At 46.0% G+C, this 16267-nt stretch overlaps 2 protein-coding genes across 5 annotated transcripts in view; one reads left to right on the top strand and one right to left on the bottom strand.

Annotated features, from left to right (window-relative positions):
- Positions 1-16267, top strand: part of SMDT1 (single-pass membrane protein with aspartate rich tail 1) — a 67114-nt gene that overhangs the window by 6067 nt on the left and 44780 nt on the right. For 3 of the 4 annotated variants that reach the window (XR_010117032.1, XR_010117031.1, XR_010117030.1), the window contains exons 3-4: positions 3536-8915; positions 9031-9334. The gene's annotated coding sequence lies outside the window, so the exon portion shown is untranslated. Of the gene's footprint in view, positions 1-3535; positions 8916-9030; positions 9335-9849; positions 12372-16267 lie in introns of those variants that run through there. The other variant, XR_010117033.1, reaches the window with a different exon arrangement.
- On the bottom strand, positions 508-8483 carry NDUFA6 (NADH:ubiquinone oxidoreductase subunit A6). The gene is made up of 3 exons (XM_055253115.2): positions 8345-8483; positions 1456-1571; positions 508-708 (listed from the first exon to the last, which is right to left on the bottom strand). The coding sequence occupies exons 1-3, from the start codon at positions 8481-8483 to the stop codon at positions 577-579; spliced, it is 387 nt and encodes a 128-aa protein (XP_055109090.1). The 3' UTR covers positions 508-576.

The raw sequence follows: 16267 nt of genomic DNA, 5'->3' as shown, positions 1-16267 counted from the left end.
TCTGTGTGTATATTGAACAGCTGTGCACCTAGCAGGGTGCCTGAGTAGGAAGTTAATTTCATTTTAAGGGCTGGAGCTTGTTACAAGTAGCGGAGCCAAGCCTTTGCGCATCCATTTTCTTCAGAACCCAAGGAAAACTAGCCTATCTTGACAGCTCTACTTTTGCGCCTGTTAGTGCTGCTCTGATCCCTCTCTGACAGCAAGAGCTGGCTAATTTTGGATAATTTGTGCCCTGACACTACGGTGTCTAATCATAGGGGCTATAGAAACAACTACATTAACAAGTCATCCAGCCTCATGCCCAGTGTCACAGTTTTTGAACAGATGGCCTCCTTCCTTCCTGTTTACTGACGTGCAAGGCTCTGAGAAAAATAATTCAATCCAATTTACAGCAAACACCACATTTCAAGAAAAGGGAAAGAACAGGTGGTGTGTATACCAAAGCCCCACTTGCTCAGGCAAAAAGGCTGCAGAAAATTGGTTCATCAATGGAATTCTATCACAAAGTGACCATCGTATAGTGAGTTTATTTGTGCTCTAAAATAGTATCAACGTGCACCTTTCCACTGAATGACTTCATGGATCGTGGCCAACATAGAACTTGGATAGGAAATCCTTTGGCCTTGGCGCTTCTGTTTCATGGAAGAACCGCATAACATGTGTCCGCTGCTTCCATACTTTAATTGTTTCTTCCAGTTCAATCTTTCCCTGAACAGTGAGGAGAGAGGTCATCAGTCAAAGTGGTCAAGTTGAAGGCATATGACACTGAAGGCCAGGATTCTATTCTCTGCTCAGCATGGACTTGTTGAATGACCTTGGGCAAGTAACTACTCTGTCTGGGCAAAGTTTCTATGTCTGGACAATGAGGTGGTTGGGGTAAATGATTTCTGAGACTTTTCAAAGATTCTTTAACTCTGTGGTTAGCTGGTACCAGGAGGAGAAACATATAGGTTAACAGGCTCCTATCCCATGACTACCTAACCTGACTGGCTTAACTTATGTTTCTGCTTATCATTTCTTCTGTTACTGACTGGTCTATGCTAAAGCTCCCATTGATGCTAATGTGACTGGCCAGGGGGACAGAATCAGCCCTAGGATTTGACCCCATTTATACAGGACTCATAACCAGCCTAACTGCCTCTTCCAGCTGTAAACTGGCATTCAGATGAAGTGGTAACTTCTAGGGATGAGGTTCAAGAAGAGTTCAAACTTTCCTCCCTATATCTTTTTTTATGGTTATAAAATGCAAGTCCCAGTGGATGTTCCCTTGATGAATCTTATCTATTTAACCAGATGATAACCTCCAAGTTCAAGTATTTCTCTGAAACACAGCAATAATCACTGCTGAACCAGTAGCTGCTTTCTAAACTTGGAGACAAAATGTTCATTTGGAAAGACTGAGAAGTAGTGGACAAGTTGGCTGATCTTTTAAATTGGTCAGGGAGGGTCAGTTACCTTAATGACCAGAAGATCAACCACCCTGGGGTCTGTGACGTGGGCATTCTTCATAAACATTTCTCGGACTTTATCCCGTCCCATTTTCACAGTGATGTCCAGCTGGAATTGGTGCACTAGAGAGAAAAACATGACTCAGGGTAGAAATTGTATGGTTAAAACATGTTTTTAAAACCTAGAGTCAAATGATACTCATTGAACACATACAGGTCGCCCATTCATTTCTTCACCAAAAGTTAGCCTGACCCTAGGCTAGGTGCCTGAGGATGAGACATGTGATTCATGCTATTTGCTCTCAAGGAACTTATTGTTTGGGGAAAAAGACCACTGAATTTGAAGAGGCAGTAAAGCATTGTTCAAGAGTCTGAACAACCTGGGTTCAAATCCCAACTTTTGTTAGCTATATGATCCTGTGTAAGTTAACTCTCTTGTGCCTGAGAGTATTTTTTAAAAAATTATTTTAGGGACTGGGCGCAGTGGCTCATGCCTGTAATCCCAGCACTTTGGGAGGCCGAGGTGGGCGGATCAGGAGGTCAGGAGATTGAGACTACCCTGGCTAACACAGTGAAACCCCGTCTCTACTAAAAATACAAAAAATTAGCTGGGCGTGGTGGCGGGTGCCTGTAATTCCAGCTACTTGGGAGGCTGAGGCAGGAGAATGGTGTGAACCCGGGAGGTTGAGCTTGCAGTGGGCCGAGGTCACACCACTGCACTCCAGCCTGGGTGACACAGTCAGACTCCATCTCAAAAAAAAAAAAAAAAATTATTAGCTGGGCGCAGTGGCTCACACCTGTAATCCCAGCACTTTGGGAGGCCGAGGCAGGTGGATCATCTGAAGTCAGGAGTTCAAGACCAGCCTGGCCAACATGGTGAAACCCCATCTCCACTAAAAATACAAACATGAGCCGGGCATGGTGGCGGGTGCCTGTAATCCCAGCTACTCGGGAGGCTGAGGCAGAAGAATCACTTGAACCCAGGAGGCGGAGGTTGCAGTGAGCTGAGATGGTGCCACTGCATTCCAGCCTGGGTGACAGAGTGAGACTGTGTCTCAAAAAAAAAAAGAAAAAAGTTATTTTTTTAGAGACAGGGTCTTGCTCTGTTGCCCACGCTGGAGTGCAGTGGTGTGATCATAGCTACCTGCAGCCTTGAACTCCTGGGCCCTCATGATCCTCCTGCCTCTCAGCCCGGCAAGTTGCTGGGATTACACGCATGAGCCATTATCCTGGCTGACTGTATCTATTTATCAATAAAATGAAGACAATAACAGCACATATAACTCCAGGGCTGTTGTGGAGATTTCATGAGACAATGCAAAATGCTCACAATAGTGCCTCACATGGAATAAGCTCTCAATAGACTTTAGCATTATTTTTATATGGAACAATCAGCAAAAGAAAACAGGATTGAAATTAATGTAAAATGATGTGGCCTAGGCTATTAAGTACTACACAAACTTTGAGTTAAGGGAGACTGCTAGGGGTTTATGCAGGTTAGGGAGGCTTCAATCCAATAAGCAATTAATAGCATCTTAGATTACTTGGAGGAAGCAAAGTTTAAGATGTAGCTCCACTTGTTTAGGTGTTAAATTCTGACTGGAGGGACAGCCAGCTATGAATATAAACATAAAATCATAATATTTAACAATCCCTGATTAAGCTCCTAAAATAGTGACAAAGACTCAGTAATCTGGAACTTCAGATGAGACGTACGGATGTCCTTTGAAAATTACATTTTAGTCACATGCATTACCACCCCCTGGGACGCTCAGCCATCAGTGGATGTGTTGATGACAAGGTCATGAACAGGGTCTTGTGTGTTAGGTGGGATACACATAGGGTGACAGAGGCACACTAGGCTGTAGGGACAGCAAAATCAAGGCTCCCAGGCTAGAATGAGCACTGTAGTGAAGGAAACCAGTGTATTCCTTTGGAATATTTTGTCTTGTGGCCATTCCCGTGACGTGTCCACTCTGGCTTACAGAACTATCATAACCAGATCTGAAAACGATGAAGGCCATTTTGTGACTGAATTAACAATAAAGTTTGAATCTTAAAAAAATTTTTTTTTTTTTTTTTTGTAGAAACTGGGTCTCAGTATGTTGCCCAGGCTGGTCTGGAACTCCTGGCTTCAAGCAATCCTTGACCTCCAAAAAAGTGTTGGGATTATGGGCATGAGCCACTGCACCTCACCTGAATCTTTATACTCCTAACTTAGTGACAGTGATAGAAAAACAAAGCCTCTGCTGAGGGACATATCAGGCCATGTTGCAAAGAAAACAAAGTTTCTGATCCAACCAAGGAAAAAGCAACAGCAGAAATCTATTAGGAGAACTGGCATCTCAGCTTGATAGGTCAATGTTAACACCACAGAGGACAGAGGATCATTCACTAGAAGTAAGTGTCCAGGGTGTGCTGGAGCAGGCTCTCATGGAGAGCCAGTTACACATATCTCTTCCCAAATCTGTACACACTGACTTCACTTAAAAATCAATCATGGTGGGAGTATTTATACCACGGAAAATGGCAAACACTATAAATTTGAGTTCTACCCCCCACAGGGCTGTTCACCAAGGTATATTAGGAGTTCCAGTAAAGAGCAGACAAAGGGCAATAAGAAGACAGATGCAAAAATAAATGCAAACTAATACGGAACCTGAAATTTATTTTATTATTTTTTTTTAAGACAGGGTCTTGGTCTGTCACCCAGGCTGGAGTGCAATAGCATGATCACAGCTCACTGCAGCCTCAACCTCCCGGGCTCAAGCAATTCTCCCACCTCAGCCTCCCAAGTTGCTGAGACTACAGGCACGCACCACCAGGCCCATACTTTTTTAGTTTTTTGTGGAGACATGCATCTCACTACATTGCCCAAGCTGGTCTTGAACTCCTGGGCTTAAGGGATCCTTCTGCCTCTGCCTCCCAAAGTGCTGGGAATACAAGTGTAAGCTAGCACACCTGACCAAACCTGTCCTTGGTACACGTGTGCCTAGAATCCAGGGTTGCTTTTTTTAAATTTACAATCCAGTGCTCTTTTAAGGAAGGGACTATGAGGAATCTTCCCCTACTATCAGTGGTTATCTTTCCTGCATTTTTTATTTTAGATTCCTGCCCAACCTTGGGAATAAAAAACAAGATTTCTCTGGGCATACTTATGGGAGCTTGTGCCCATCAGCTCCCATTCCTCATTATCTCCTGAATTACTACACAGCAGGGCACTGGGTAATGAATCTTCTCTTCAGCAAAATGTTCACATGCATAAATGCAACATTTTACTTACAGTTTCAGGAGGTTACAGATCCTTGAGTTCCCATCCTCAGATTAAGAACCCTTGTCTCTAGAAAGACAAATTCCATAGGTCTGTCCCAGGCTCCCTCCTCCCATCCCAACACTCTGAATGCACCCCCCAACCAAAGAGAAAGGCTGCAGAAAAGCAAATGGAAATAGCCTAGCCGTAGACTGAATTGTACTTTGGTCTAAATCCGTGGCAAACCAGCAATGATTTTGACCCCCCAAAACATTTGGTAATGTCTGGAGGCATTTTTGGTTGTCACACCCATGGGGTGGGTGCTACTGGCATCTTGTGGGTAGAGGCCAGGGATGCCGCTAAACATCCTACGATGCAGGGGACAGCCCTGCACAGCAATCGTCCAGCCCAAATGCCACTGTTGAGAAACTCTGGTGTAAATCAGTTCCAGTTGTTCTTTCGTAGCTCACAGATTCCTGGCTTATTCTTTGAATCCTGAATACTTCTATTTCAATTTGAAAAAATCTGGAAGGCTCAAAAGGAAGTACCCCTTTTGGGTGAAGGTGACTTTTCCACAGTCTTTGTGTGCTTTTCTGAAGTTACTGTTAAGGCTTTCCTGAGTCCAGAAGGCTCTGACAGATTCAGAAGGACAATCCCATACTGCTCTCAGCTATTTGCTCCAATTCATTTTGGTTGCATTCATACAAGGCACAAGACCTGTATTCTTAGATGGGAAGGCAGCATGGTATAATGGAAAAGAACATGGGATTAGGGGTCAAATAAGCTGGGTAAGGTCTCCAGATCATTATAAATCATGATCTTGCCTGGGGTACAGCCTCCTTAGCCTGTCATCTCATCTAAAAAAAAGGAAAGAAAATAAATTCTAACCTAATTCTTTTACAAGAATATAGTGAAAAATCAAGTGACACCTTGTAAAGCATGATCCAAATGCTGGCTGTTAAAATTGTCACACTTTTTCCCCTTATCTCTATAATATCTTGGGTTTAATTATCTGGTTATATGCCTATAGTAGACTAGACCATATGACTAGACCATCAGACCCTTGAAGGCAGGGTTGTGTTTATTTCATTTTTGTATCTCTCTAGGCATCTAGTACTGACTCTGAAGTACAACAGATACTTAATGAAATGGAAATTAAATGAATGAACTGTTTCTATAGAAAGTCTCCTGTTATCTTACGGCCAGCAAACAGCATGTCATATTTTTTCAAAGGAAGGATTCAAAGGCAGTTCTATCCCTGTGCTGCCATGCAAAACTGGGCCCTGGGAGATTCAGGGAAAACTGCAGTAGGAGCTAAGAGCTGGGTATTAGGGGTTTACAGGCAGGCTCTTCTACTTCCTAATGATGTCATCTGAGACAAGTTTATGTACCTCAGTTTTCTCATCTACAAGGCAGGGAAACTATTAGAGCCCACCCTAAAATAAGGCATAGTGCTGAGTCATATGTAAGCATTTCAATAAATGTTAGTTATTGGCCAGTCACAGTGGCTCATGCCTGTAATCCCAGCACTCTGGCAGGCCAAGGCTGGCGGATCACCTGAGGTCAGGAGTTCAAGACAGCCTGGCCAACATGGTGAAACCCCGTTTCTACTAAAAATACAAAAGTTAGCCAGGTGTGGTGGCATGCAACTATAATCCCAGCTACTTGGGAGGCTGAGGCATGGGGAATCACTTGAACCTGGGAGGCGGAGGTTGCAGTGAGCCGAGACCGCGCCATTGCACTCCAGCCTGGGAGACAAGAGCGAGACTCTGTCTCAAAAAAAAAAAAAAAAGTGAGTTATCATTACTATTTTTTTCATTAAATACTTAAAATTTTACTTTTTTTTTTTATTAATGCTCAGGCTGTTCTAAGTTATCAACACTATTACTTATCCCCCTTCCTTGATTTGATTCCTCAGCTGGAGTCCTGATGATGGATACCATAAAACTCGTGTGGCACAGGTCTGAGTAACTGGCCAGCTACAGATCACTGATCTTCCCCATAGGGATGCACACTCCTTGACGCCTTCTTTTCTCTCCTCTTCCCTTGCTCTCTAGGCTCCTGTAACCCTCTGCCTACTTTTCCTCCTCTCAAGACCCGTCTGACTTTGGGACTTTCTTCCCAAAACAGAATTTGAGGGAAGGTCTTGGGAGGGGTCGGTTTAGAAAGAGCTGGATCCTCAGAGTCAGGGTACCTGGGTTCTGTCTTCTACTTGGCCACTGATTTACCCTTCACAAGCCAACCTTTTTGAATGTGGTCCTCCTTCCCCCAGCACCTTCCTCCTGCAACCAGGGAGGGTTCTGGGTACTCCTAGAAGTATTCTGCCAAGCAAACATTATGTTTTCAAACTTCTGAATTTGAATGCACCACCCCGAAACACACACACACACACACACACACACACACTACTACAGTCACTCCCCACACACATCTTTTATCTGCCTGCCCCTGAAGGCATCTGAATTTGCAGTCCCTGAACCAGCAGATCACTCAAATTTCTCCTTCTCTAGTATCGCGTGGGTTTAAGTTCTGGTCAGTAGCAATTTTTCCAAAAGTCAGCTTGAAGACAGGGACTCTGTGGAGCAGACACAGTTCTCATATGTCAAAGAACCGGGTTCTGCTTGGAAGCTGCTGCTAAGGTAAGTCCTATAAATAACAAAAATAACAACAAAAACAACGGCAGCAGCTAATATTTAATGAGTTAAATATGCATCAAGCCCTGTTCTAAGCACTCTAGATATTTTAACTTAATACAGTAACTTTCTGAAGAAGGAATTATTATTCCCATTTTAAAGATGAAGAAACTGAGGAATAGATGAAATAACTGGCCCAAAGTCACATAGCTAGTTGAGGGCAGCGCCTGAAGAAAAGTCCGTGCTCCTAACCACCACATTCTACCGCCTTTTCACACATACAAGCAGGGACTGGACAGCCCTGAGGAGTGGCATCGTGCTCCAGCTCACTCAAAAACACCTCTTTCTCGCACTTTGGGAGGCCGAGACGGACGGATCACGAGGTCAGGAGATCGAGACCATCCTGGCTAACACGGTGAAACCCCGTTTCTACTAAAAATACAAAAAAAATATGCCCGGCGTGGTGGCGGGCGCCTGTAATCCCAGCTATTCGGGAGGCTGAGGCTGAGGCAGGAGAATGGCGTGAATCCGGGAGGCGGAGCTTGCAATGCGCCGAGATCGCACCACTGCACTCCAGCCTGAGCGACACAGCGAGACTCTGTCACAAAAAATCCAACAGGCATCTATAATTACACTCTGCAACTCTAGACTTTGGGTTCTAGGTACACCAGTGGCTCGGCCTGGGCCCTGGGCACATCACTTCACCTCTCGGTACCTCCGCTGCCTCACCCACAAAGTGTGTCACTGACAGTCATCGTCCTCCCGCCAATTGCGAGGGACAAGAGACCAAAGCTCCGAGGGCACGTACGAATGCTGGGCACGGCCGGTCTGACCCCCGCGCCGCCGCCGGGTCCGTCCCATGGTAGGCTCGGGTGAACCTCTTCCCCTGAAGCACCCGCAGTCGCCTCTGCCCAAGTTGGTGACCTCAGCTCGGCCCATGAGAAACCCCGGCCGGGCCGGCCACGACCTTGAGCGGCGGCCTCCGGGTCCCCACGTAAGCCGCTACCTCTCACCAGTGTTCGGCACCTCCCGATACCAGGCGCGGTAGAGCTCGCGCACCCTCCGCTTGGCCTCGTTCATGTCCCGACTGAAAATGGGCTTCACGAAGGTGCTGGCAGTAGAAGCAGCTTGGCGGACGCCGCTCCCCGCCATCTTGCCAAAGCATCCACTCCACAACCCCACCCCTTTGCAAGCAGCGCGTGCGGACCGCGAGCGAATGTCTTTTCCCATTGGCTAAGGAAGAACGCCCCGCCTGTATGCTGGGTGGGCGGGAGGATGACTCTGAGGCTCTCGGATTGGCTGGGAAGCCTCTCTCTGGCTGAGCGAACGGTGGGGGCTGCGCATGCTCATCTACAGAAACGCCGATTGGCCTTTGGACTACCCTATCTGTCGCTCTAACGAGCCGGCGTCGCCGCCAGGGGACGCTCGGGCCGCAGGAAGGTCGCTGGGTCGTGAGCTGGCGCCAGGGACGCCGAGCGACTGCGGGGCTTCCCTCAGCGTCCTGCTATGCGGCTGCTCGCCGCGCTCCCTGGTAGTGTCCGTGGGCGCAGGCCTTGAAGAACCTCCTCGCGGCGGGCCCCCGAGGTAACTGCTGAGGCAGATAATGGCGCCTGGGCTGCGGTGGGGCTTGCCCTGCCGCCTGGCGGCTTTCTGCAGGGCCAGGATATACTTATTTTTCTGTAAACCAACTCTTCCTTAGCACAGGAGAGGTGTCAAAGCGCTGGTGCGTCTCCAGATCCCCGGGAGGAAGGCTGTAACGGCAGCCCCATCGTAGACAGGGACATTCGCATCCCGAGCCCTGGATCTCTGAAAACCAGCCCAGAATTTGGAAGCTGGAAGGAACTTTAGATCGTCCGTTCTGGGTGTCTCTGTTCGCTGGCGTTTTCCCACTGAGGTTATGTAAACATGAAGAGGAGCCTACAAGTGTCAAGGAGAAAACGACAGCTAACCAAAGGGCAGGCCATGGGCAAGATATCTCAGTGTTCTCTGCTCTCATAGGTCAGGTAGGTACCATCAGTATCCCCATTTTACAGGTGAGGAAACTGAGGTGGCCCAGAGTCTAGGTCACCTGACAGATCGCCCCCCACTTGCCTGACTCCTGCCTAAGAGTCTCCGTCTTTTTCTGAAGGTGCAGTTGACAGGAGCCTGTGAGTATTGGGGAAGGGCCAGGGGCCAGGGCTGAGCATCTACTCCAGACTTTCCCATTTCGAAGGGTTAAAAAACCAGATATACTTTTTTCTTCGTTATTATCTTCTAAAATGTATATGTATATTCAAGTGAGCTATACAAAAGAAAGCACGTAACATATATAAATTATAAAGCATAATAATAAAATGGAAGCTTTTGAACCTCAGTACTGACTTAAGAAGTTGTAACACAGTTAAGGTTTGTATAAAGTGTCCTTAGATGTCGTTAGTAGCCACTGTTCTCTAGTTCTCTAGGTACATTAACTTGGCTAGGCCTCACAACACACCAGTGAGATAGTGTTGATATACCCTTTTTTTTTTTTTTGAGACAGAGTGAGACTCACCTAGGCTGGACTGCAATGGTGCAATCTCGGCTCACTGCAACCTCCGCCTCCCGGGTTCAAGCCATTCTCCTGCCTCAGCCTTCCGAATCGCTGGGATTACCGGTGCGCACCATCATGCATGGCTAATGCTTGTATTTTAGTAGAGACGGGGTTTTGCCGTGTTGGCCAGGCTGGTCTCAAACTCCTGACTTCAGGTGATCCACCCGGCTCGGCCTCCCAAAGTGCTGGGATTATAGGTTTGAGCCACCGCCCCCGGCCAATATACTCATTTTATAGATGAGAAAACTGAGGCACAAAGAGACTAAGTTACTTTACAGCATTGGCGTTGAAGCCCAGGCAGCTGGTGCCAGAGTAAGTTTTCTGACTCTAGCAGCACCTATACCATGATATCTACCTGTATGATTCTAAACTTGTCTATACCCCTGCCTCCTTCAGAAGTACCCACTATCGTGATAAATTCATTGTGTTCAACATTCCTTTTCATTGTGTTCAACATTCAAAAAAAAAAAAAAAAAAATGGGGCGTGGTGGCTCACTCCTGTAATCCCAACACTTTCAGAGGCCAAGGCAGGTGTATCACCTGATGTCAGGAGTTCGAGACCAGCCTGGCCAACATGGTGAAACCCCCATCTCTACTAAAAATACAAAAATTAGCCAGCGTGGTGGTGGGCATCTGTAATCTCAGCTACTCAGGAGGCTGAGGCAGGAGGATCGCTTGAGCCTGGGAGGCAGAGGTTGCAGTGAGCCAAGATTGTGCCACGGGACTCCAGTCTGGGCAACAGAGTGAGACCCTATCTCAAAAGAAAAAAAAAAAGACCTCTAAACAACCCACAAACTGGGAGAAAATTTTTGCAAATCACCTGTTCCATAAGGGACTTGTATCTAGGATACATAAAATTCTTACAACTCATTAATGAAAAAACAAATAGCTAAGTTTAGAAATGGGCAAGGGTGACAACACCAAATGCTGGTGAGGATGTGAAGCAACAGGAACTCTCCTTACTGGTAGGAATGCAAAATGGTACAGCAGCTTTGGAAGACAGTTTGGCTTTCTTACAAAACTAAACATACTCCTATCAGAAGATCCAGCCATTGCACTCCTTATTGTTTACCCAAATGAGCTGAAAACTTATGTCCACACAGAAACCTGCACGTGGATGTTTACAGCAGCTTTTGTTTTTGTTTTTGTTTTTGAGATGGAGTCTCACTCTGTCACCCAGGCTGGAGTGCAGTAGTGCGATCTTGGCTCACTGCAAGCTCTGCCTCCTGGGTTCATGCCATTCTCCTGCCTCAGCCTCCAAGTATTTTGTATTTTAAGTAGAGATGAGGTTTCACCGTGTTAGCCAGGATGGTCTCGATCTCCTGACCTCGTGATCCGCCCGCCTTGGCCTCCCAAAGTTCTGGGATTACAAGCGTGAGCCACCGCTCCTGGCCAGCAGCAGCTTTATTTGTAATTGCCAAAACTTGGAAGCAACCAAGATGTCCTTTAGCAGGTGAATGGATAAATAAACCTTGGTATATCCAGACAATGGACTGTATTCAGCACTAGAAAGAAATGAGCTATTAAGCCATGGAGAAACCTTAAATGCATATTAGTAAGTGAAAGAAGACAATCTGAAAGAGCTACATACTGTATGATTCCAACTGTATTACATCCTGGAAAAGGCAAAACTATGGAGACAATAAAAAAGATGGCAGGGGCTGGGAGTGGGGAGAAATGCACAGAGGTGCTGCACAGAGAATATTAAGGGTAGTGAAATTACTCTGGATGTTATAATGGTGGATACATGTTATTACACATTTGTCAAACCCTACAGGATGTACAACACCAAGAGTGAAACCTAATGTAAACTATGGGATATGGGTGATACTGGTGTGTCAATGTAGCTTCATTGCTTATAACAAATATATCCTCTGGTGCCTGATGTTGATGGTGGGGGGAGGCTATGAGTGTGTGTGGGGTGGGGGAACCGTGTGTTTTCTGTTCAGTTTTGCTGTGAACTCAAAACTGCTCTTAAAGATGAAATTTTTATTTTAATGGGCAAAGTATTTGAATAACCATTTCTCCAAAGAGGATATACAGATGACCAATAAGTACATGAAAAGACATTCAACATCATGAGCCATTAGGGAAATACAAATCAAAGCCCTCGTGAGATACCATTTCTCACGCAGTAGAATGGCTAGAATGAAAAAGACAGACACAGCCAGGCACGGTGGCTCACGCCTGTAATCCCAGCCTTTTGAGAGGCCAAGGCCAGTAGATCACTTGAGTTCAGGAGTTTGAGACTGGCCTGGCCAACATGGTGAAACCTCCTCTCTACTAAAAATAGGAAAATTAGCTGGGCATGGTAGTGCATGCCTGTAATCCCAGCTACTAGGGAGGCTGAGGCAGGAGAATTGCTTGACCAGGAGGTGGAGGTTGTAGTGAGCTGAGATCACGCCATTGCACTCCAGCCTGAGTGACAGAGCAAGACTCCATCTCAAAAAAAAAAAAAAAAAAAGACAAAAGATAGTGTTGGCAAGGATATAGAGAAATTAGAACTTTCATACTTTGCTGGTGGGAATGTAAAATGATGTAGCCATTTGGGAAAACAGTATGGCAGTTTCTTAAACAGTTAAACATGGCCAGGAGTGGTGGTACTCACTTGTAAGAGGCTGAGGCAGAAGCATTGCTTGAGCTTAGGAATTTGAGACCAGACTAAGCAAAATAATGAGACTCTATTTAAAAAAAAAAAAAGTTAAATGTAGACTTACTATATGATCCAGCAATTCCAATCCTAGGTATTTACCCAAAGAAATTTTTGTCCACACAAAGACTTGTATGCAAATGTTCATAGCAGCATTATTCACCATAGCCAAAAACTAAAAACACCCAAATGGCTATCAGTTGACAAGTGCATAAACAGAAGGTGGTCTGTCACCCAGGCATGGTGGCTCATTCCTATAATCTCAGGATTGCTTGAGGCCAGGAGTTTGAGAACAGCTTGGCAACATAGTGAGACTGCAACTGTTGTGGGAAGTCAGGAACCTGGAATGGAGGGACTGGCTGAAGCCATGGCAGAAGAACATAAACTGTGAAGATTTCATGGACATTTATTAGTTCCCCAAGTTGATACTTTTATAATTTCTTACACCTGTCTTTACTGCAGTCTCTGAACATAAATTGTGATGATTTCATGGACACTTATCACTTCCCCAATTAATAGCCTTGTGATTTCCTATTCCTGTCTTTAATCTCTTAATCCCGTCATCTTTGTAAGCTGAGGAGGATGTATGTCGCCTCAGGACCGTGTGATGATTGCATTAACTGCACAAATTGTTTGTAGAGCATGTGTGTTTGCACAATATGAAATCTGGGCACCTTGAAAGAAGAACAGGATAACAGCAATGTTCAGGGAACAAGAGAGATAACCTTAAACTCTTGACTGCCGGTGAGCCGGGCAGAACAGAGCCATATTTCTCTTCTTTCAAAAGCAAATGGGAGAAATATCGTTGAATTCTTTTTCTCAGCAAGGAACGCCCCTGAGAAAGAGAATGCATCCCTGAGGTAGGCCTCTGAAATGGCCGCTTTGGGGGTGGCCCTATTTTACAGTCGCAGCTGTAGGGATGAAATAAGCCCCAGTCTCCCGTAGCACTCCCAGGCTTATTAGGACAAGGAAATTCCCACCTAGTAAATTTTGGTCAGACCGGTTGTCTGCTGTCAAACCCTGTCTCCTGATAAGATGTTATCAGTGACGATGCATGCCCGAAACTTCATTAGCAATTTTAATTTCGCTGCGGTCCTGTGGTCCTGTGAACTCACACTGCCTCCATTTACCTTGTGATATCTTATTACCTTGTGAAGCATGTGATCTCTGTGACCCACACCCTATTCGTACACTCTCTCCCCTTTTGAAGGCTGCTAATAAAAACTTGCTGGTTTTATGGCTCAGGGGGCATCACGGGACCTGCTGACATGTGACGTCTCCCCCGGACACCCAGCTTTAAAATTTATCTCTTTTGTACTCTGTCCCTTTATTTCTCAGACCGGCTGACACTTAGGGAAAATAGAAAAGAACCTACGTGAAATATCAGGGGTGAATTTTGCCCGATAGCATCTCTACAAAAATTTGTTTAAAATAGCCAAGCATGGTGGTACGTGTCTATAGTCTCAGCTACTCGGGAGGCTGTGGTAGGAGGATTGCTTGAACCCAGGAGTTCGAGGCTACCATAAACTATGATCCTACCACTGTACTGCAGCCTGGGTGACAAAAAAACAAATCTAAACAAAACACAAAATATGGTGATATGGTTTGGATATATCTCCCTTCCAAATCTCATGTCGAAATGTCATCCCCAGTGTTGGAGTTGAAGCCTGGTGGAAGGTGAATGGATCATGGAGGCAGATCCCTCATGAACAGCTTAGCACCATCCCCTTGGTGATGAGTGAGTTCATCTGTAATCTGGTTGTTAAAGGTGTGTGGCATCTCCTGCTTTGCTCTCTTGCTCCTGCTGTCACCATGTGACATCCCTGCTCTCCCTTTTCCTTCTGCTGGGATTGGAAGCTTCCTGAGGCCCTCACCAGGAGCAGTTGCTGGAGCCATGCTTGCACAGCCTGCAGAACTGAGTCAGTTAAACCTCTTTTCTCTCTCTCTCTCTTTTTTATTTTTATTTTTGAGGTGGAGTCTCGCTCTTTCGCCCAGGCTGGAGTGCGATGGCACGATCTCAGCTCACTGTAACCTCCGCCTCCCGGGTTCAAGCGATTCTCCTGCCTCAGCTTTCCGAGTAGCTGGGATTATAGGCATGTGCAACCATGCCCAGGAGGCAGAGGTTGCAGTGAGCCGAGATCGCACCTCTGCACTCCAGCCTGGGTGACAGAGCAAGATTCCGTCTCAGGAAAAAAAAAAAGAAACTGCCAAATTGTTTTCCAGAATAACTGTATCATTTTACATTCTCATTGGCAATTCATGAGTGATCTAGTTTCTCCACATCCTCTTCTACATTTGGTGTAGCAACTTTTTACATTTAGCCATTTGGATAAGTGTACAGTGATAGCCCATTGTAGTTTTAGTTTGCATTTCCTTAATGGCTAGTGATATTGAACATCCTTTCCCAAGTTTATTTCCAATCTGTATATTCTCTTCATTGAAGTGCTTTTTCATCTCTTTTGCACATTTTTTATTTAGATTATTTATTTTTGAGTTTTGGGGGTTCTTTATATATTCTAGATACTAGTGAAGGGGTGGCCCGCCCCTCCACACCTGTGGGTGCTTCTGGTTAGGTGGGACGAAAGACTTGAGAAAAGGAATAAGACACAGAGACAAAGTGTAGAGAAGGAAAAGCGCGGCCCAGGGGACCGGTGCTGTGCTTACAGAGGACCCACACCGGCACCGGCCTCTGAGTTCCCTTAGTATTTATTCACAATTATCTTTACCATCACCGGTGCTGTGCTTTGAGATGTATATGTGAACATCTCCACAAACCTTTTAGCAGTATTGCTCCAGCAAGCCCCACCTTATTCCTTAAGGCGGTTTTCACAATTATCTTTTTTTTTTTTTTTTTTTTTTTTTTTTTTTTTTTTTTAATTAATTTTTTTTGCATACAAAAACAATAAACATTTTCTAAAAATACATACAAACAAAAAGATGCGTATCAAACATATTAGGAAGGTTGCACATGGGAAGTCGGGGAATAGAAATGGGGGTGGGAGTTAAAATAAATGAGAGAGGGACTTTATATGGATCAGTGATAATAACTCAATCCTCTATTTGACAAAGAAGAGGGAGAAGGAAGAGGAAGAAAAAGAAAGTGGGATAAAGGATCAGAAAGGGAGGAAAACAGAAAAAATTAGAGTATGACTCCAGGGTAGACCTGTTTTGTTGTCATTGAGTTGGTTGGTTGGTTTGTCTGTTGTATTCTTCATGTTTCGCCAAGTTGGCCAGACTGGTCTCGAACTCCTAGTCCGAAGTGATCAACCCGCCTCGCCCCCTAGAGTGCCGGGACCACAGGCGTGAGCCACCACGTCCAGCCCCCACATTGCTTCTGGCCTCCGTGGTAGACCTCCCAGACGGAGCGGCCAGGCAGAGGAGCTCCTCACTTCTACCCAGACACGGGGCGGCCGGGCAGAGGGGCTCCTCACTTCCCAGACGGGGCGGCCAGGCAGAGACGCTCCTCACTTCTTCCCAGACGATAGGTGGCCGGGCAGAGGCGCTCCTCACTTCCCAGACGATGGGTGGCCGGGCAGAGGCGCTCCTCATCTCCCAGACGATGGGTGTCCGGGCAGAGGCACTCCTCACTTCCCAGATGGGGCAGCCAGGCAGAGGCGCTCCTCACTTTCCAGACGATGGGTGGCCGGGCAGAGGCGCTCCTCACCTCCCAGACGATGGGTGGCCTGGCAGAGGCGCTCCTCACCTCCCAGACGATGG

The sequence above is a fragment of the Symphalangus syndactylus genome, chromosome 18 (assembly GCF_028878055.3).
Source record: "Symphalangus syndactylus isolate Jambi chromosome 18, NHGRI_mSymSyn1-v2.1_pri, whole genome shotgun sequence".
NCBI classification, from domain to species: Eukaryota; Metazoa; Chordata; class Mammalia; order Primates; family Hylobatidae; genus Symphalangus; species Symphalangus syndactylus.
The sequence above is the reverse complement of the archived record's forward strand: the minus strand, read 5'-3'. Positions and strand labels throughout refer to the sequence as shown.